Source organism: Vanessa tameamea, chromosome 3 (assembly GCF_037043105.1).
Source record: "Vanessa tameamea isolate UH-Manoa-2023 chromosome 3, ilVanTame1 primary haplotype, whole genome shotgun sequence".
Classification (NCBI taxonomy): domain Eukaryota; kingdom Metazoa; phylum Arthropoda; class Insecta; order Lepidoptera; family Nymphalidae; genus Vanessa; species Vanessa tameamea.
This window is the reverse complement of record NC_087311.1, coordinates 12,128,452-12,148,010: the sequence shown is the minus strand read 5'-3', so window position 1 is coordinate 12,148,010 and position 19,559 is coordinate 12,128,452. Positions and strand designations below refer to the sequence as shown.

The window sequence follows — 19,559 nt, the reverse complement described above, 5'->3', positions numbered from 1 at the left end:
TATATTATATAATATTTTATATTTATATATATACAATTTTGTCTCTCTGTTGTCCGCCGTTGAGGAGTTCCTTCCTTACCATAAAAATGTCAGTCATCGGAACCGAACCTATATGTATAATTTCTATTTCGTAGGATAAGAGGAAGACTAAGCTTCTGACTAGGCTTGCAAGATTTGATCTAAACAAACTAACAAATATTGCAACTTAAATAAAATCTTGTACAAATATATACACATCAATGAAGAAAAAGGATACGTAAGTTCTAATGCAAATATTATTAATAGTTTTGACTAGTTCGGATTCGATGACTAGGTTCAGATTCAGACTAGGTTCAGTTGGCATAAATTTCGTTAGGAATAGAACATAATAATGTAATAAATATTCTATACATATGAACTGTAATTATCTAAACAGTATCGACATCATTTCCCATATATTAATAACTAGCTGTGCCCGCGACTTCGTGCGCGTATAAATTTACTATAACTTATTAATTTTGTATTAGGCAGTTTTTTTGATATTAAGTCGTTGGTGGGAGGAACCCGATGTGACGGCGGCGCGAGGGCTGCGCGCGGTACTGGACAGTATTTGGACATTGCAGCGTGACCTCATTATTATTTTATATATAAAGTAGCCTAAGTTACTCCTTATTACATATATCAGCTATCTGCCAGTGAAGGTCCCGTCAAAATCGATCCAACCTTTTTAGAGATTAACCGGAACAAACAGACAGACATAAATTGAAAAAAAAAAACATGTTATTTTGGTATATGTACCGTATATGCATTTAGTAAAAAGCACAGAAACAGTCGGTCCAATTTTCTTATATGTATAGATGTTTACGAGTCATTCGCAAACGATGGCGAGTTTCACCGAGTTCCGCCGTCGTCGAAAAGAAAGCGAACGTGTAACGGTAATAGCTGACTATAATATCACTGTACACAAATCACTTCCGAAATTGTTAATTGATTCAATTGGCGTACACCTTTCTCGTGTCTTCGGAGTCTTATCCGTAATCTCAGAATGCAAATAAAATTACGAAAGTGCGTTTGTGTTGTTAGTTGTACATTTGAAATTTTTCGCTTCTTTTTTACTGTTAATACGCGGTCGGTGCCGTTTGTTTTGACGACGTAATAAAAAAATATTTTGGACTTTAAGGCCGCTTTTTAAATGAAGCGTACAAGTATAGGTAATTAAAAAAATAATGCATAAAATTTTACAGATAAAAATTAACAATTGATAGCAGTAGAACTTGTCACGTGGAAATTGTTTCTGTGATTAATTAATTCACCTGTTTTCCTAATCCGGTTTTACTTATTATTTCACAATAAATAGAGACGAATGAAAATTCAGTATCTGTTGTGATCAAAGATATGCTCTTAACTCCGAATTTTGTCTTTATTTACATTCGTTTTTTAAACAGGTTAGAAATCGTGGTTTATAATAATAAGTTAAGTTTCCTTTAGTAGGATTGTTTTTTATATTCTCTCTCTTCATTACTGAAGGTCGTGCCTTTGAAAATCCCGCGTTGCATTGATTGTGATATTTTTCCGTCTCGTTCGTTTTTCAGATTCCCTCAGCGCAGTTGTTATTATGAGGCCAGTGTAAGTTATTATCTGGTTACCGCAGCTAACTTGACGTTGACGACGGTCAGTGTGACCGAAATATTGTAAAGTTAAAAGTTAGGATGTAAAATACATTTCTTTCAAAATATCCACCTGCATTACTTCTGATTACTCCTGCCTCAAAAATATTGTAATAATATGTTTACATTATACACGTATTGTACTAGTTAAGTAAAACAAGTTTTTATTCCTTTGAACGTGGGAGTTTAATGTGACATAAAATGATACAACTTGGTTGAGTCAGAAACAACTAGATATATAGATATACACTAGGTAGACCTTACTATAGTTTTATCTTATTCAAGAACACAATTTGATATACACAGTTTGCTGTAGAAAATAATTTGGAGATGGCACAGTCTGTAAACAGCTTGGAAAAAATCTTGTCATATTGTTCGTCGGAACCCTAAGGCTTGTCAGGAATACTGGAAACTTTACTTAGTTTCCTATACCAGTTATTAAGGTCACGCCTCAATTCTTGTATCTTGTAGCGTGTCTATTCCATGCAGAGATTGACCTCGTAGAAATTTTAGTGGGCAGGAATACTACACTTGGCCCTCCTCAGACAGGTGGGTACTTTTTAAAACTATAAAAAAGCAGTCTATTCTATTTTACTTGACTCATATAATTTGTAATTGTCATTTATCTAAATCGTTGTACAATACGACACGGATAATGTTGATCATCAATTATAATATTGTATTTATATATATTTTATTGCATCCTAGAAGTCGTTCGGTTACTGGTATCAAAAGTTATCCGTATATTAATCCAGGGTATGCAACGGCAATACTCTGCTTCTTGATTCAGTATTTACGTATACAATGCATTGATAAATGAGAAGAATACCTTGAATTTTTGAGGCATTTACCTGTCCGTATCAAATTTAGAAATACCCGCCGCAGATAATGATGACTGGTGTTTAGTAAGTTTATATATTTAGCGCGTGACGTATATTTACTAATATATACATTTTAGCATTGAAATCGCATAAAGAAACAATTGATATTTCCAATTTTAAATAAACAAAAAATAAATTCGACTTTTTTACAGACAAATTGCGTAGAAAAATGAGATGGTAAATTTAATTTTCTTAAGGTCATATAAATATACCACGACGAATAGGACCCCCTCTATGATCTGACTTGTTCATAAAATAGAGTAAACATATAGGTACAAGTAGTCAAGAAAAAACCAAGTATGATTAATTATTATTTGTTTTAAAGTTTAAAACGAATCTGGATTTGTAGACTGCCGGAAAGTAGTATTATTTAAAACCCATTAATCGAAGTTGCACTGAAGCCCGCCCCCTAATATGTCCACATTTCACGCCCCTCTCGCTGAACGTACAATTTATTCAAATTGGTTCGCCCCCCTAATTACTCTTTAAACGATTAAAGAAATATGAAGTATGTCTGAAAAATAGTAAATTTAAAATAATATGTCTTGATTTTCGAATACAGAACTCATCCAGATTTATCTATTTGCCTTCAATATTTCCATATCCCTAGATATTAATGATGACATATTCATGATAAAACTGTAATGGCCCAGTGGTTACAAGACTTTATGATTCAGAGTTCAAACCTGGAGCATAATTATGCTTACTTTGTATTTATAATTAATCACGTGCTCTGTGCAAAATATCGTGAGGAAACCTGCACGTGGTAGAAGAGAATCTGCCACGGTTGTCCACCAAAACTCATTAGAGCAGTGAGGTGGAGTAATCTCCACTCGAAAGCAAGAGGAGGCTAGGAACAGGCTGCTACTTATTTTAATGATGAGGAAGAAAGTTTTTACATATAATATCGTGTTTTACATAACACAACATTGGTCTGGTCTAGTAATGTTTTCGTCTTGTTTATGTTGTGTACATTGTACGGCATTTAATATTTATGAAAATAAAACAACTTATCTGATTTTGACAAATGATGTCTCGTTAGGTTACTAACTATCCCAGTGTCAAAGCATCAGAGTTATTACAACATCATTTATTTATTGGATACCGTAGTAAATTATTAAACAAGCGTTTAACAGTAATTTTATTTATATAATGGACTAGTTGTCGTCCGCAGCTTCGCTCGCATTTTAGAGGATATAATAAAGTAAATCTATTTCTTCTTCCTTTAATTGCTTCATACGTAATTTCGCCAAATTCGATTCACTGTTTCGGCTGTAAAGGCGTTATTAGATAAACATACATAATATTCGTATAGATGTTTCCAATAAAAAAATATATATATTGCAATTATAAACAATATACATAATTTAGTAATCAGGCGAAGACCCGCAGGTGGAAACAAATTTGTACGTCAGCAATTCGCGTCTTACAGATTACTTAGAATGCAGTAAATATGGACGCTGACGTGCGATTCCTTTAATACAATGTTATTTCACTGGTATATTTTAAACCGTTTTCATCGTTAATCTATAAATAATCCAAGCTAAAATGGATTTATGTGTAAACATTATTTGTGACTAAAACTGAGTTTCAATATGATGATGATGAAATATTAATGAATATCTAATATAACAACACGTGATCATTGATGATGTAGATCATATCCTAATGGAATTTGACATTTGTAGGAAAAACTGTAATTTTTTTCGTTGTAAATAATAAATAAACGTTGCAATAAATGTCCGCTAACCGACGATTATCCTGATTAACTGACATTAAACTTGATTAAGCTTTTATCAGTACGACTGTTCTGTAAGAATACACTTAAATCTCACCTCAAAATACGATCATGAAATGTCGCAGAGCAATATGTGGCATTGGCTGTAATAATAATGATTATAACATTTAACGATACACGCATCAAGATTAGCGTATCACCGTAAGTCACTTCTCATGATTTCACGAGTGAGATACGAAGGGAATTCATACAGAAAAACAATGGTATTCAAAAAAGACAATACGGTTATTTGAAGCTCATATACGTTTACAATTTATTTCATTTTTATCCACAAAAATCATCATATAGAAAATTACTCTTTCTATTAGGAATAGTCGCAGTTAGCATCGTTGAAATTATTGGAATTTAATTATTTTGATGAATGTGAATGTTGCACGCTCGCATACCGCAGGCATTGATTTAAATTTATTAACATTAATATTTTATCCAATCACATTTAACCATTTAAAGTTTTCTTAATTATTTATTTTCAAATTAGTGCTTAAATATTATGTATTTCATCTCCTTCAAGCCATATTAAACCCCTATGGGTTAATATTGGGTAACTCGGCTCTTCGTAGCAGCCCAGTTTTGTTAAACCCATCCATCAATTCAGCACGTAAGTGCATCAGCCCCAAAAAGGGTCGACGTCAGACAGCCGACAAGCCTAACAGCTTCATTTGGAAAATTTAAAATTACACCATTCTTTGACCACAAATAAGTAGGATATTAGCGAACGAATATAGCAGATATTTTTTTCTAAATAGTAGAAACACTTTGTCATTTGGCGCGCACGTAGACCAAATTTAAATCGACCTAGACCGCCTAGGTCGCATCGCCTTCGGTCGATCAAAATATGAGGAAGGCGTTCAGACTCTGAAATCGTTTAAATGTCTTCGAGTCACTCGAAACTAAATTATTTTTGAATTGACGTCTGTATTTATTAACAGGGTCTTTAATTTATACATTTTAATTTTTCCTTAAACGTGTTTAACTCATTACAATAAAACTCGAATAAAAATATATTAAGTAAACATATGTATAAGATATCAACTGTGTTCTTTAATACATAAGTATTTGATTCCTCTATTAATTGAAGTTTGATATAAAATCCTTAGTTGTACATTATATACGTACAAAATAAAATTATAAAATATAATTTTAGTACTTACAATAGTACCATTTATTCACGAAACCTCTAGGGAGCAAATATAAGTCTAACTTAGTTTTAATGTATGGTTTTAAAAATCACTACGGTTTATGAGTTTTATTATCTTCGAGTTGAAATCAAATGATTATATCTGATATATCCTTGTCATATATGAAAATGTTCATAATAAATCCTTGACGGTATCCTTGATTTACTTACTAGGAGTCGACCAAGGCTAATCATTTATACATGACTAAACGTAATGCTATTTAGGTCAAGGACGTACAGAAATGACCACAAGTCACCTTTAGTCAGCCTTTCAGTTAGTTTGAACAATACTTTGATTATAATGAAACAAAAACAACATTTAAATAATAATATATTAAATAAACAAACTAAACTAGGAATTTCTAACACAAACAATATTACGCATAAGACACGTGTTGATTGTTACTTTTCTGATTAACAAAATAAAGGCTTATTGATATGGGCCGTTTTAACACCAGGCACAGAACTTATTCATTTATTATAGGACTATTCCAAAAACTGTGAAAGAAATACTACGTATGTATATAATATTATGTATGAGTTGTGAGACGTTTTACTACTATGTATAATGAAAAAGAAGTTTTTAATATGTCTGGATAAAGTACGTGTTGTGTTAAACTTTTTTTACCCTACATGAAGTGGAGGGGACGGGGTATGTGGGACTCGCCGGTGCCCAAGACGCCTGGTGCGTTCCAGCGCACCGGAATATCCCCCTTCGCCTCTTCGGCGAGCGCCACGGGATCGCTTTGCATGCTACCGTGACACATGTGTATGTTAACCTAGATTAACGTCATGCAAAGACGATATAAATTTGAAAAAATCTTTTGGCGTCAATGTGATAGCTACCTCCCACGATCATTCTTTTGAATATTCATCCGCACCTACTTCACACGGGTACAATTACGATCTTTACACATACAAAGACAAATCACGCCAATTCTAAAGTAGTTTCACTTCAAAAACAAGCAAGATTAAATAATAAACTATTTATTTTACTGAAGTATAAGTATAGTATTTATAAAAATACCGTAAATAAGGAACTGTAAAATGCTTAAGTAGAGTCATTCGCGGTCCTTAGTTAGAACGGGAATCCCAGACGTAGATGAATATGTGCGTATTCTGTTCTCAGTATTCAACCATACTGGTTTTGATCTGCATTTTTTTATAATAAGGAAAGGTTCGTGTTTATATTTTATAACGGAATATACGTTATAATTTTTATGCAGTTTTACATATTACGGTTTCATTTTTAATCTCGATAGTGAGGGACATAAAATAATAGTTTAAATTGCTATAAAAGCAGTTCCAAAATTTCTATCTGATTGTATATAAAATAGCGTAGTAACATTCTGCATACGTGCGATGGTATTTGATTTTATCAAATATCCGTAATATCAATGTATAATTCAAATGCGTAATCTGTAACAATTCCTTATCAATTATTGCTTTACATAGTTTTGTTTACGTTCCGTGTAAAAATATAAATCGTTTCATATCATAGCTATTTTATTAACGTAATAAATACGAGAGTTAGGATGTTTGTTTGTTACGTTTTTACAGCATAACTACTCAACCGATCGTGTAATTTGATAAGCACGTTGTCAGTATAACAAAAATGGATCTAGAATTAGGTACACCTGCAATCAGCCCGCTCCCGTTCTCGCACGCGACCGAAGACACGTGCGGAAGTTCGTTTGTATTAAATTTATCCGTTAATGAATTTCTAAATCAAACAACCAGTCATAGTTCATTGATGATATCATTCGATGCTGACATTTTGTTAGATTACACTATTTACTACTCACATTTTCTAGTAACATTTCCACCGATCAAAAGCAATTATCATTAAATATTTAATAATAAAGTCACGCTCGGAATTCAATTTGTGTTATACTGCATTACAGAGATTTACCTAATATTGTTCACAAGCACAACTTTATACAAGAACCTGAAATACATGCTCGTCACGTCAATAGTCTAAATTTAAAGCGGGTAAAATTGCAAAGAGCGGCTACATATATAAATATATTATATAACTTACTTTACCTTGTCTGAAACGCTAAATCTTCTGGTATAGATTTTATGTATATTAACTTAGCAGCTCTTTCATTTACTCGTTACAAAAATCACCCGGAGCTTGATATTTCCTGTAAATACCGATATTTTTATGCGATGTAATATGTTACGATTTTCATCACAAAATTGAAATACAATAGATTAAAAGTATTATGACTTCTTGACTAGTTTTTACAAGAAATTCGGTATTCTACTTTAGTAATGCATATTCATTAAAATCTAATTAATTTTCTTAGTACACTTAAAGCAATAAAATTACGGTAATGAGCAAGTATAACTTTGTTAATAACGCTCTTTCTTAACATGTTTTCATAAAATATTTTATTATAACATACGTGATTTTTGTTGCATTGTTCTATTTCGGAAACGTGTTAATAGACATGACTATATATGTAAATATAAAAATGTATGCTTATGTTAAATGAACTATTATGTAAATGTTCGCTCAGTTAATGTCAAATAATAATTGGTGTGTCGTTTATATTTTGTTTATAATTTAAATTTGCTTATGAATTTGAAAGAGTTTGTTTCGCGTTAGTTGTTACAATAACATTTTTGTTGTATTAATTTTAATGAGTTTTGCTACTCTATTAAGAGGAAAGTTATGACGAGCCTTTTCTGTAATATTAAGTTTTACACAAAGTGAATAATTTGTGTTGAATGTAATGCGTTTTGTATGTTCCGTAGTTTGTCCGGTTACAAGTCAAAATGTAGCTTCAGCATTTTGTAGGTATTGTAATTTTTATACGCATGAAAAATAATTAGGATTTTTATATGATTAGACAACGAATTATTTCGTTTTTACTAAAAATAATTAATTATGCATTATTCGCAGAACTTAAGTGTAATAATCATAAAACTAGATATTAAATCTAATCTTTGAATAAGTGTCATTGTCCAAAGAAGTACTAAGGCCGATAGTGAATGTGGTGGCCTTCACATTGCTCGCTGACCAAGATCCGCTGATGTAACCAACGCACAGCGGCACACTTACCGTCGACTGAATTAGCCGAGAGTCGTCTAAATACCGACTTGAGAGAAAGTTGAAACTTCCTCGCTTCCCACGAATAATTTTGGAGCTTCTACAACTATTTGAACACAGTAAACTAAACTTTAGATTATCTTAGAGATGGGTACATTTAACAGGGATCTCCTAATTGACATTAAATGATAAATAATTCTGTACACGTCGTAAACATAAGAATTAATTGTAGCTTTTTAAGACTTGAGACAAAATAAAATATCAAAGTTGTTATAATTTGTGTCAAAAAGATGATATATGTTCACTGATATGTCGTTGGAGATAATTTATTATACAGAATTATTAATTAAAATGTTTTGAAATAAACGGGAAGTATGTCAAGAGCTAGGTAAATGTAATGACATTGTACGTAATGGGCTATCGGGCGCGCATACCTCCAGCGCGTCTAAACAAGATGATAAATGTCGTGTTCTCTCGTCGCGTATGTGCGCAAACGCAATTTTATTAAATCCTGTCGTTAAACTGTTAGGCATTCATTTTATCAAACGCTGCATTGCACGGCTCGTTGGTTTCTTAAACTGTGAACATTTGTAAATATTAATGTAATAATCTAATAATTGATTATAAATATATTAAAGCCACCAGTTCGATGATGCTAACGGCTATCTGATGAAAAGCTTATGAAACATATGTTTGTTTTCTGGACCAGAAACGTTTGCAATTTATTTTCATAACAACCATTTCGCTTTAGTAACTATATTGCTTTAGACTAAGTTATTGTAGATAGAACTTTTTATATATTTTAAATCAAATATCAATCCCACGGATGACCTCAGTTGACCGTATCGACCTTTCTGAATGTGCAATTTTATATATTCTATATTCTCAGTTTATATGAAACCCTGAAATTTCAAGGTGACATTAGTTTTTTGAGCAATTTATGATTTAAAATAAAACCAGATGAAGAGAGATAATGAATAAAATAAAATGCTTAGTTGATGCTGTAATATTGTATATATAACAATTGTTATATGATGAATAATAAAACAATTAATATTATGTATACAAAAATGATTTTATTAATAATTAATAAATGTTTAATAGCAATTATACATAATGATTAGACTTCTTGTTTCGATTACAAATGAAAGAGAGAGATGAATCGATGTAACTATTGAACAGCCATAAAAGATTTTTACTACGTCGTAAGTATATTTCAATGTAAACATTAATAAGTCCAATTACGACTCGTGTACACATTATTATTATAAATAAACAAGTATGTCCCCCCGCCCTGGCTTCATTGAACATGGTGTCTACATAAAGCGATTATATTGAAAGACAAATATGGAAAAATGTCTTCAATTTCTGGGCTATTATATTAACCTTCGCGGGCTTACGGAGAATGACTCGCTAAAGTTTCGTCACAATTGGATGAATAGTTTAGGAATGAGAAAGATAAAGGTGAAAACGTTTTCATTTACGAAGAAGATGTCTTAAAGATTTTTAAAATAGAGTTACTGAGTTTTCGCACTGCTTAAAGACATAAATTGAATCGAATATTCTCGTGACAATTACTGTCCTCAACAAAGTGCATTCAGTATTCAGTGACAAATTTTTGTAGGAGCTATTTCAAAATAGTGTTGTCTTATTCTTTTGTATGCCAAATCAACGATGACAATACGTGTATGACTGTTTATTATCATATTCAAAACAATTGTTGATCACGTGACCAAATCGAAAATATATGCCGTTTCCATATATTTTGAAATTAGTACTAACTCTGCCCGCTGTTGTAAGGTTTATGCAAAAACCTTACTTGTAGTTCATACTTGAACTTCAACGAGGACAAGGCTGAAAGCGGCTTTTAAAATATTTTCTCTGATCTTGATGTGATTAAAGGGCCGTTATTACGGTTGAAAGGTTAATATTTCCTTCTGAAAATTGATGAATATTTTATTTCGGAATCGAATAATCATATGCCAGTTTTTTTCCAAAATCGTCATTTATAAATATTCCGTGGATTTTTTTTGGCACTATGAATCATTATCACGCCTACAGATCTATGATTGAATTTGTAGATACTATTGATCTCGAGGCAAAATAAAAAAACAAACATTGAGAGACACAAAATAAATACGGTCATCATTATTTTTGCGTTAAAAATCTTGGAACTTTAACCAATAATTGTTGTAAATGTAATGCTCAACAACGTATTCTTATCAATACTTTTATTTTTAACATATTTTATTAAATGTCGTTACATATACAATATTATAAAGAGGTTAATAGTTTGTTTGAACGAGCTTTACTCAAGACTATCAGTCCGATTTAAAAGTCTATAGTTAGAGGTAGCCCATTTATTACGAAAAGTTATAGACCAGAGAGTATGTGTAAAGAAAGAACATCTTAAGCGCCAAAATGGTACTTTTATAAAATGAGATTTAATGTAAATACGTTAAACGTCATTTCCCAAAAGATCAATTTTAGCTTTAGGGTATTTTCCTTTCCACTGGTAATATAATTCCCAAGGAGCCGGAGCGGGCGTTTAACGCGTTTACACAAGTACTTATACTAGTTTAGTATTTTTTTTAAGTTAAAATTTTCGAGAGTTAATATAACACACGAGCGAGAGAAGATGCACTATGGCGATCTTATCGCTAAGACAGAGAACTTTTACAGACAAATTTTGAGAATAGCATTCGACGCATAAGTAGCATTGAATAATTAAATACGTATAATATACGTTTAATAAAGTCAAATAATTAAGTATTATAGATGTAAATAATCAAATAAAAATATGCTACAATAATAAATATATATAGTCAAATATATAAACATACTTAAATATGTATATATACGAAATAAACAATTACGTATGACGTATTTAGCGGCGTTATTTACCGTTTCACACGTCGTTTGGGGTCGCGTGGGAGTGAGACCGCCTTTAATTATATTTATTGTATTTTTTTTAATATGATACGAATAAGAAACAAACACCGACTTTCTCGATCGAATCCCAGATAAACAATGAATAATGAAAGTGAATTAACTGAGTCATTATAGTTAAGTCTCCCACGTCGCCCCGTTGAAATGAACTTTGATTGGTTTTCGCTTTCAATTTCACCTTTTAACCCACAACAAAAATATTTAAACGCAATCGTAATGAAATTTTGATGATCGTGTTATTGACAGTATCTTTACTATATTTTAGTGGGTCTCCCACGAAACTTCGTGTTTATTCAAAAGATATTTTACGAATTTCGATATCTCTGACAAGTTTTGTTTAGATTTAATTTCGTTGTAAACTGCAAGTGACTCATCTATATTTGGCACCAAAATGATAAAGCCTCTTTTAAATGAAATTTTTAATGTCAAATAGTTATAATTGGAGTCTGTCGATGACAATTTACTTTAATTTTGTTTATGTTTTTCATTTTTTTCTTATACCGTTGAAGTACCGCTCTCTAACCGGCCAGTAACTTTTTTCCGCTCTCACAAGCTTCCGCAAGAATCTTGTATAATTTTCAGCACATCTACGGCTGAAGTTCTTCAAAATGAGACCATAACCGATTTTTTATACCCAGCCATCGTCCCATAATAATTGGGACAAAAATATAAGAAATATATTATAATAATGTTATTTATACCAGGGATGTGATGGATATGTAAAAATGATTTAAGCTTATACGTTTGTTTCGGATGGTTTTAGTCACTATTTATTTAGTGCTATTATTTGGTATTCTATAATTGGATATTTGATAAAATTATATTTATATTTATTATAGCTACATAATATATTTAATATAATTTGATCGAACTCGGTAACGGTTTTGGATAGATTTTTATTTCGGATATTCGATGGTTTTGGTTAAGGCTACGGAGCCCCATAACATCCTTGTTATACAAATGAACGTTAATGACAAGTAAGTTCTAATGAATGCTATTGATGGATAAAACAATACAGACTATGTAAGTATTTATTCAGGCAAAGTTAACAATGTAGTGAGTAAACACTTCGCCGTATTCGAATTTACTTATCAAAATATTAATCACTCAAAATAAATGCACTTAAAGTTACACCAACATTCATGTACTGATTATCGAATGAAAGATAATCTATCGGTGAGAAGTGTAATATTAATACTTATTATTTTATAAAGTTAGTGTGCGTTTTGATTGCATTATGGAATCTTTTGCGATACACAAAATTTGTTTTATAAAATCGTTCTTTCATAAACTATCTGCCAGAGGCGTCGCACGTCTTCGTATACATTTTTGATTGATGCAAACGTGGTAGTTCACGGCTTGAACTTGTTCTAGGAGCAATGTTTTTAAAGATAAGACGACCTCTGTTCGGCAAAGAGCACATAAACTCGGTTTACCATATAAGGCAAATGTACTTTGTGTGTAGTTTTTCTCTATGACCTAGTCAATAACATTCCTTAGTCTTTGGTCAACATAAAGAGTACTCTATTTATAGACGCAATGGGTTTCGTTATACAAGCAAACGAAGACCTCTAGATAATTTGAACATAACTGCATTTTCAATGGTAGCGAAAACTTAGATAGATTAATCTACACCGTTACGTGGTACAACATAATATTGGCGTGTTTCGTAACAGCAGTTATCACATTGATAACCCACTTCTGATTTATCACGTACATATACACAGAATCAATAAAGATAATTCGCAGTGAGTGCATAAATTACACGATGCGATTGAAAAATCAATGCTCGACAGACTGATATAAGTGTTTTTACGATTAAACAAAAGTGTTCTTGCTAAGATAAAATAATAAATCTTGACCGTAATCGTGGGTTCAGATCCGGACAAGCACCATCAAGTTTTTATGAATTCAATCTGTATTTATAATTCATCTCGTGCTCGATGGTGAATAATGTCGCTAAGAAATCAACCATTCAACCCAGATACCAAGAAACGATTTGTTGGTCCACCTTGTGAGCCAAATTTATTACCTACCGGTAACATTTACAGTCTGATACTGTTAGTGTTATGTTCACGTAACTACAGTATTGCTAACACTTTTTAAATATTCACTAAATATGTTATAACACGATAGAACGTTTGATATAAATTATGACAAAACAAAACACAAAAACGTGACATGCGAATATATAAATTATACGGCAAAGAAACGCCATTAAGCATTTGACCAAACTTAACATGCAACAAAGAAATATTTTCCTTCCAAATCGGGTTAGCGTTGTCGCTGACGGTGGAACGATTGAAACAAACGAAATGAACAACAATGAAGACGGAACAGTGAAAGCAACGGAACAGACGCAATAATCGACAATCGCTTTCTTTTTGTGACTTTGTTACCTGTTGCTTATTCACGAGTTATCGGCTCGAAACAAACCTCCTTAGCGATAACATCGCCGACGTCAAAGCGCTTAGAATAACATTATTTTTTCAATTAACCCTGTGACTTATTTATTTCTCTTTTTTTGTAGTCAATTTTGGTTTCCTTTTACAAATAATGTGGCTTATTAATGTTTCTTTTTACAACATTACGTCATGTTTGATTTAACGGTTCACATTGTAGTAAAATGAATAATGAGTTGATAATGATTGTTTTTATATAATTTATCTTATACAAGTGTGAGTCATTGTATGTATTCCAATTTATAGTTTATTTCTATGACACTCTGATAGTACTACGACATAACACAAATTAATTATTTATTTTTCTTATGAGGTCGTACCAACATAATTATTCTCATAACCTGAGAATATTTTTAAATTACAATTGGGCTCAGTGATAAGTAACAAAGGTATGCATTTAGGTCAAGATTACGAGTTTTACAGCCAAACAAGTAATCCGCATTTTGCCAACAGATTAAAAATATAAAAGAATTAAAAACACGACCGTTTTTGTCTTTACGATCTATGCGTGGGATCATCATTCAAATCCTGACACAATAAAATGTTGTATCCACATACGACGTACGTTTTAATGGTTTTACAACGTGTAGCGTGATACGTATTGTACTTTACTTAGACAATTCTCTTAGTAGGTGTATCGAAACTAGTAAGTTTCTATAGAAACCGGAATTGTGGCATTGAATGGGGTAGATAAGTAAATTTTGTTTAATAATTTCTGGTAAAGAACTTGATATTGGTAACCTTGAGTATTAAACTTTGGAAATAATGACGTCTGAATTCTAGTGTAGGTAAACATAAAAAACCTAGACTTCACGAATTTTACATACTCTATTTACCAATAAAACGAGTTAAAGTAAACAACACTTATTTTTACATATTCCATGCGATTTTATCTCTGCTATATTATACACCGCAAACAGTTCTTGATAAATATATATTTAATTAAAATACAACACTATTCGATTCGACATAATTGGAAGCTTTAAATTTAATTCAACACTGTAACATGACGATTCAAAAGTATTTTTATGAGTTTATTTAAATATAGAATTGATTTTGCTTAATTAATTATATGCACTTTTATTTTACTTCCAAAAGTTCTAATAACAACTTAAATGAAATTCAAAACACATTCACAAATCCATAATAATAAGGAATGAATAACAGAGATCATACAAGATCTGGACCTATGATATGTCAAGTCAATTCCAATTTTAAATTCTTTAAATATCTGTGCTTCTCCTGTGATTGTTATTATTTATATTCAAAACATTTTAAAGACAATACATTGAATGATAAAAATACAACCAAAAAGTTTTTAAGCTTGTTGGAGATGATATGTTCGGTATAGGTATTTATATTTCCTAGGTTATCAGTTATATAATGTAATAATGTAAAATTTTACCGTAACTTTAATTAAGTATCAGTATTTACAAAGTGAAGTAATTAATAATACGGTAGAAATATATTTACAAGTAATTGGCATTCGGTAAATAGGTATATTAAAATTAGTGGTATTTCATCAGTTTTTCTTTTTAAAAAAGAAAAACCGAAATATAAAACGAATTCCGTTTATATACATAAGTTAAAAGGATATAACTGCCAGTTCTCGGAGGGAAAACAAAAAGCGATGTTTTTTTCCTATTTGACTGTCTAGCCAGTCAATCTTACTGAAAGCTCTTTCGAACTTCGCAATAACAACCAAACCTCTGTGGTACTTTAAAGTTATTTTGGAATTTAATGTTGAAAGATCGTGTATTTTATTAAATAATATAAAATTTCGACTATTTTTACTTCAAGTTCGATTTATATGTATGTATGTATATGAATGGTAAAGTTCAACATCCGCAAAGTCTCAGTAGAGCGGCATCGCGAATTGACCTAATGTCCAAGCCTATTATACTAACTGTGGGTAATTTACCGTTGCAATTTTTTATAGAATGTATTATTCTATATGGTTTCCTTTGTCATTACAGATCAATGGAAAGGTACGTCCGAGTGAAATGGAGAGATGTGCGCGTCGGGGATCTAGTCCACCTCTCGAACAACGAGGCTGTACCGGCAGACATGGTGCTATTACACTCGTCGAATCCTCTAGGAATTTGTTATTTGGACACTTGTAATCTAGACGGCGAAACTAATTTAAAACAACGAGTTGTCGCACCGGGATTCAGAGACAAAGTAAGTACAAACTTAATTATTAATATATTTTAAAAATGGAACTCCACCACTTACAAAATTAAAAAATATATCGTCATATATAAACGAAACATTGTTTATGGCCTACAAAACAATTTATTGTTATAAACATCTGTTATGCGCTTAAATACTAGAATGTAATTGTTTTTTGTCCCATTGTGAAATATGTAGTTCATCAACTAGATATCCACTGAGCTGTTAACTCGCTCGATGTTTAGCCTCAATTTGAGAGTAAAATGATTCCTTGCATAATTTGCCGGCCACGAAAACGGATCAAAGACTTATTGATATTATAAAAATCATTAGCGCGGCAAAATTGTGAGATTACGACTTTCTTTCCGATTACATGCCTTAAAATCCGTGACAATACCGTTAGCATTTTAAAAATTAAGCCATCGGTAGTATTACTTTTTTGGTATTTAATTTGATTAATTAATGTTTTTTTTTGTTTTAGCAACTGGAATTCAATCCAATGAAATTCAGAAGTTCAGTTGAAGTGGAACGACCGTCGACGAAAATATACAGATTTACTGGAACGATTTCACATCCCAACGGCTGCCGTGTACCGCTTAATTCAGAGAACCTCCTATTGAGAGAATGTACGATCAAGAACACAGATTACGTTGAGGGAATCGTCGTTTATGCGGGGCACGAAACAAAGGCTATGCTCAACAACGGAGGACCAAGGTATAAATGTTCAAAGCTAGAAAAGAAAATGAACACGGATGTTATATGGTGTGTTCTTGTCCTACTATTCCTGTGTTGTGCGGGGGCAGTTGGCTGTAAAGTGTGGTTGGATCAATACAGTCCTTTTCTATACAAGTACACGCCCTTCATACCCTACGCCGAGAAACCTGCATATGAGGGTTTGCTTATTTTCTGGACGTATATAATTGTGCTTCAAGTCATGATACCAGTTTCTCTCTACGTGACCATCGAAATGACCAAACTTTTGCAAGTGTATCACATTCATCAGGACGTCGAAATGTACGACTCGGTAACAAATACACGAACGGAATGTCGAGCGTTAAATATAACCGAGGAGTTGGGACAGATTAACTACTTGTTCAGTGATAAGACGGGCACGTTAACAGAAAATAAGATGGTGTTCAGACGTTGTACCGTGAGTGGCGTCGATTACGATCACCCACCAGGCCCAGATGCGGAGCCCTCGACAACTCTACCTCCCATTGTAACTCCCATAACAAAAGTGTCGCCAAACAGAAGGATGCTTCAGCATCTACTGGATAGCAATGACGCTCAGCATACGCAAAAGGTAAACGTAGTTTGAGATATTTGACGTTCGTAAAGACATCTAAATTTCAACTTTAATCAATTAAACATAAAATCTATAAAAATGCTACCAGCGGTTTAGAGTATCCTGACTTAAGAATAACCTATAATAGAAATAGAATCCAAAAGGGTCTATCGCTTGTAAAGAATCGATAAATCAATATTGAACTTTAATAAAATATATTTAGGTATAACAATTATTGTCTTGTTAACAATCAAACATAGGTATCTTGTCTCACGTATAACACTGTAAAAAATTACTTTTCTCAAAAGTAATAAAAATAAATTGCTTATTGAACATAAATGGTACTGGTAATCAAGACAACGATTATACTTTAACGATTTTAAACATTCAATATCACTGTCAAAGTAAATATTAGTTTGCATTATTTTGAATCTTCACAACAAAGAAAAGATTTATTGCAAACTTTTTTTGAAAAGTGTAATAATGAACGAATTGTTTATGTATTTATTTATTCATGGTCAATCGGTATGTGTATTTGAAATTTGCGTATCGAACAGGGCGATTTACATTTTGATTGGTTAGAACAAGGTCATTTTTGAATCGTAACTCAATCTAGGTATATACAATTTAAATTAATTCCATTTTTAAATTAAAATAGGTTCTGGCAATTGAGTGGTCATCACCGTCCATAGACATAGGCAATTTAACAAATATCCTTTTTTCCCCTATAACGCCAATGCGCCATCACAACTGAGATAAAATTATTTCTCTTTTTGATTTAATAATAGATAATTCCACTGGCTCACTTCTTTTTCAATCTGGAATACATCAACCATAACACTATGTACTGCTATTTAGAGTAGGATAAGTTAGCAGTGGGTTTTACCTAACCAAGGCAGTCGCTTGCACAAAGCCTTGCCACTGAATAAATTCGAAACAGTTTGAGTACACAAGTGTCATATTAATATTGAAATAATATGGTGTATGTACAGTTCACGATAAGATATGTTGGCTTCGACGCAGTGCGTTTCGTAATACTGGAAGGAAATGGATATGGTGTACTTACGGCCGGCGCCTGTCTGACGCCGATCCCTCTTGTTGGAGTGAATATGCTAATAATACAATAAGTACTATTGGTATCGTTGGATGCATTTAAAACAAATATACCTCAAGCCACTCTATGGACACTCCTGAGCTCAGAGAGAGTGACAAGATCAATACTATTGTATCAACCGCTCCGGAAACCACACTTCTCATAATAAAATAAAGAAATCCGCTCGAAATTTAAAATTTAAATTATTCAGGTACGAGAGTTCTTATTAATTCTGGCGGTGTGCAACACGGTGGTCGTGAGTCAGCCGCACGTCGATGATATGCAGCTGTCCAGCTCCAGCAGTGATCAGTTCAGATCTCAGAAAGCTTCGAAGTCAAACGGCACTTTACGATCCAACGATAAGTGAGTTAATGCCATTCATATATGAAGAAAAAACAAACAACGAACTCCTTTACATAATTCTCTCTTCTGTTAATTATCACAAAAATAATATTTAATTAATGAACGCAAACTTATTAATCTGTAATTCTGTGAAAAACTTTAACAATACCATCAAACACGAAACAAAAATTACTGATATAGTTAATATGAACAAAACAGTTAATTTAAATGATTTCATTATTTTTTTTTTTAATTGATCTACAATTCAATCCGATTGGTTTGGAGGTACGCTAGATTAACTGAATCTCGGTCCACCACGCCGTCGCCTCCGCCGTCCACCACCTCGCCCTTGCGCCTTCGCTTGCCCAAACTACCGTTTGGCAGTCGGGAAGAAAGCATCAGTGAACCGAGCACTTCGGCGGAGATACAGGTACTACAACTTTAACTACTTATATGCCTTATATACGATCCTTTGCATGATATTTCTATTACTGGCTAGTGTGAAGATCGAAGATGAGTGAACTTTCATTTTACATTATACTTAAGAGTTCTAAATTAAATTAATTGTATGATATACTTATATCATTTCTATCAATGAACGAAATTAATGTTTGATTTTTTCAAATATAGAACGGCAATCTCAAAGGCAAAGACCATTCACTAATATAAAGTTCTCTAAAGAGTTTCGTTCTTTTT

At 32.3% G+C, this 19,559-nt stretch overlaps 1 protein-coding gene across 3 annotated transcripts in view; it reads left to right on the top strand.

Annotated features, from left to right (window-relative positions):
- The window catches only part of LOC113397195 (phospholipid-transporting ATPase VD), a 59,619-nt gene that overhangs the window by 32,517 nt on the left and 7,543 nt on the right, over positions 1–19,559 (top strand). Inside the window, exons 2-5 of one of the 3 annotated variants that reach the window (XM_064219526.1) lie at positions 15,948–16,152; positions 16,625–17,446; positions 18,733–18,884; positions 19,248–19,293. In XM_064219526.1, coding sequence (XP_064075596.1) covers positions 15,948–16,152; positions 16,625–17,446; positions 18,733–18,884; positions 19,248–19,293 — 1,225 coding nt within the window. Of the gene's footprint in view, positions 1–15,947; positions 16,153–16,624; positions 17,447–18,732; positions 18,885–19,148; positions 19,294–19,559 lie in introns of all 3 variants that reach the window. The other 2 variants (XM_026635426.2, XM_026635425.2) reach the window with 2 other exon arrangements.